The following is a 323-nucleotide window of genomic DNA, read 5'->3' as shown; positions in this document are numbered from 1 at the left end:
CATCCACTACTGGCTGGGCAAGGAGTCGAGCCAGGATGAGCAGGGGGCGGCCGCCATCTACACCACCCAGATGGATGACCACCTGGGCACGGTGGCTGTGCAGCACCGTGAGGTCCAGGGCCACGAGAGCGAGACCTTTCGCGCCTACTTCAAACAGGGACTCATGTACGTCAGTCACCCCCCAGGGACCCCCTCCCACAGTGGGTGATGGTGGGGAGGGGTCCTCTGCATGTCCCCTATGGGGACATCCCCAGTGGGGATGGGGACAGCCCTGTCCTAGTGGGGTGGGGGAGGCAGGATGAGGATCTGGAGCTGGTCTTGCT

General features: G+C 64.1%; 1 protein-coding gene across 1 annotated transcript in view; it reads left to right on the top strand.

Annotated features, from left to right (window-relative positions):
• Window positions 1–4: 4 nt before the first annotated feature.
• LOC104083619 (villin-1-like) overlaps window positions 5–323 on the top strand; it is a gene marked incomplete at its 5' end in the record, with an annotated part of 5,684 nt that continues 5,365 nt past the window's right edge. Inside the window, 1 exon segment of the mRNA XM_009587151.1 lies at window positions 5–200. Within this exon segment, the coding sequence (XP_009585446.1) occupies window positions 5–200 (196 nt within the window).

This window comes from Fulmarus glacialis, unplaced genomic scaffold (assembly GCF_000690835.1).
Source record: "Fulmarus glacialis isolate BGI_N327 unplaced genomic scaffold, ASM69083v1 scaffold28951, whole genome shotgun sequence".
Taxonomy (NCBI): domain Eukaryota; kingdom Metazoa; phylum Chordata; class Aves; order Procellariiformes; family Procellariidae; genus Fulmarus; species Fulmarus glacialis.
The sequence above is the reverse complement of the archived record's forward strand: the minus strand, read 5'-3'. Positions and strand labels throughout refer to the sequence as shown.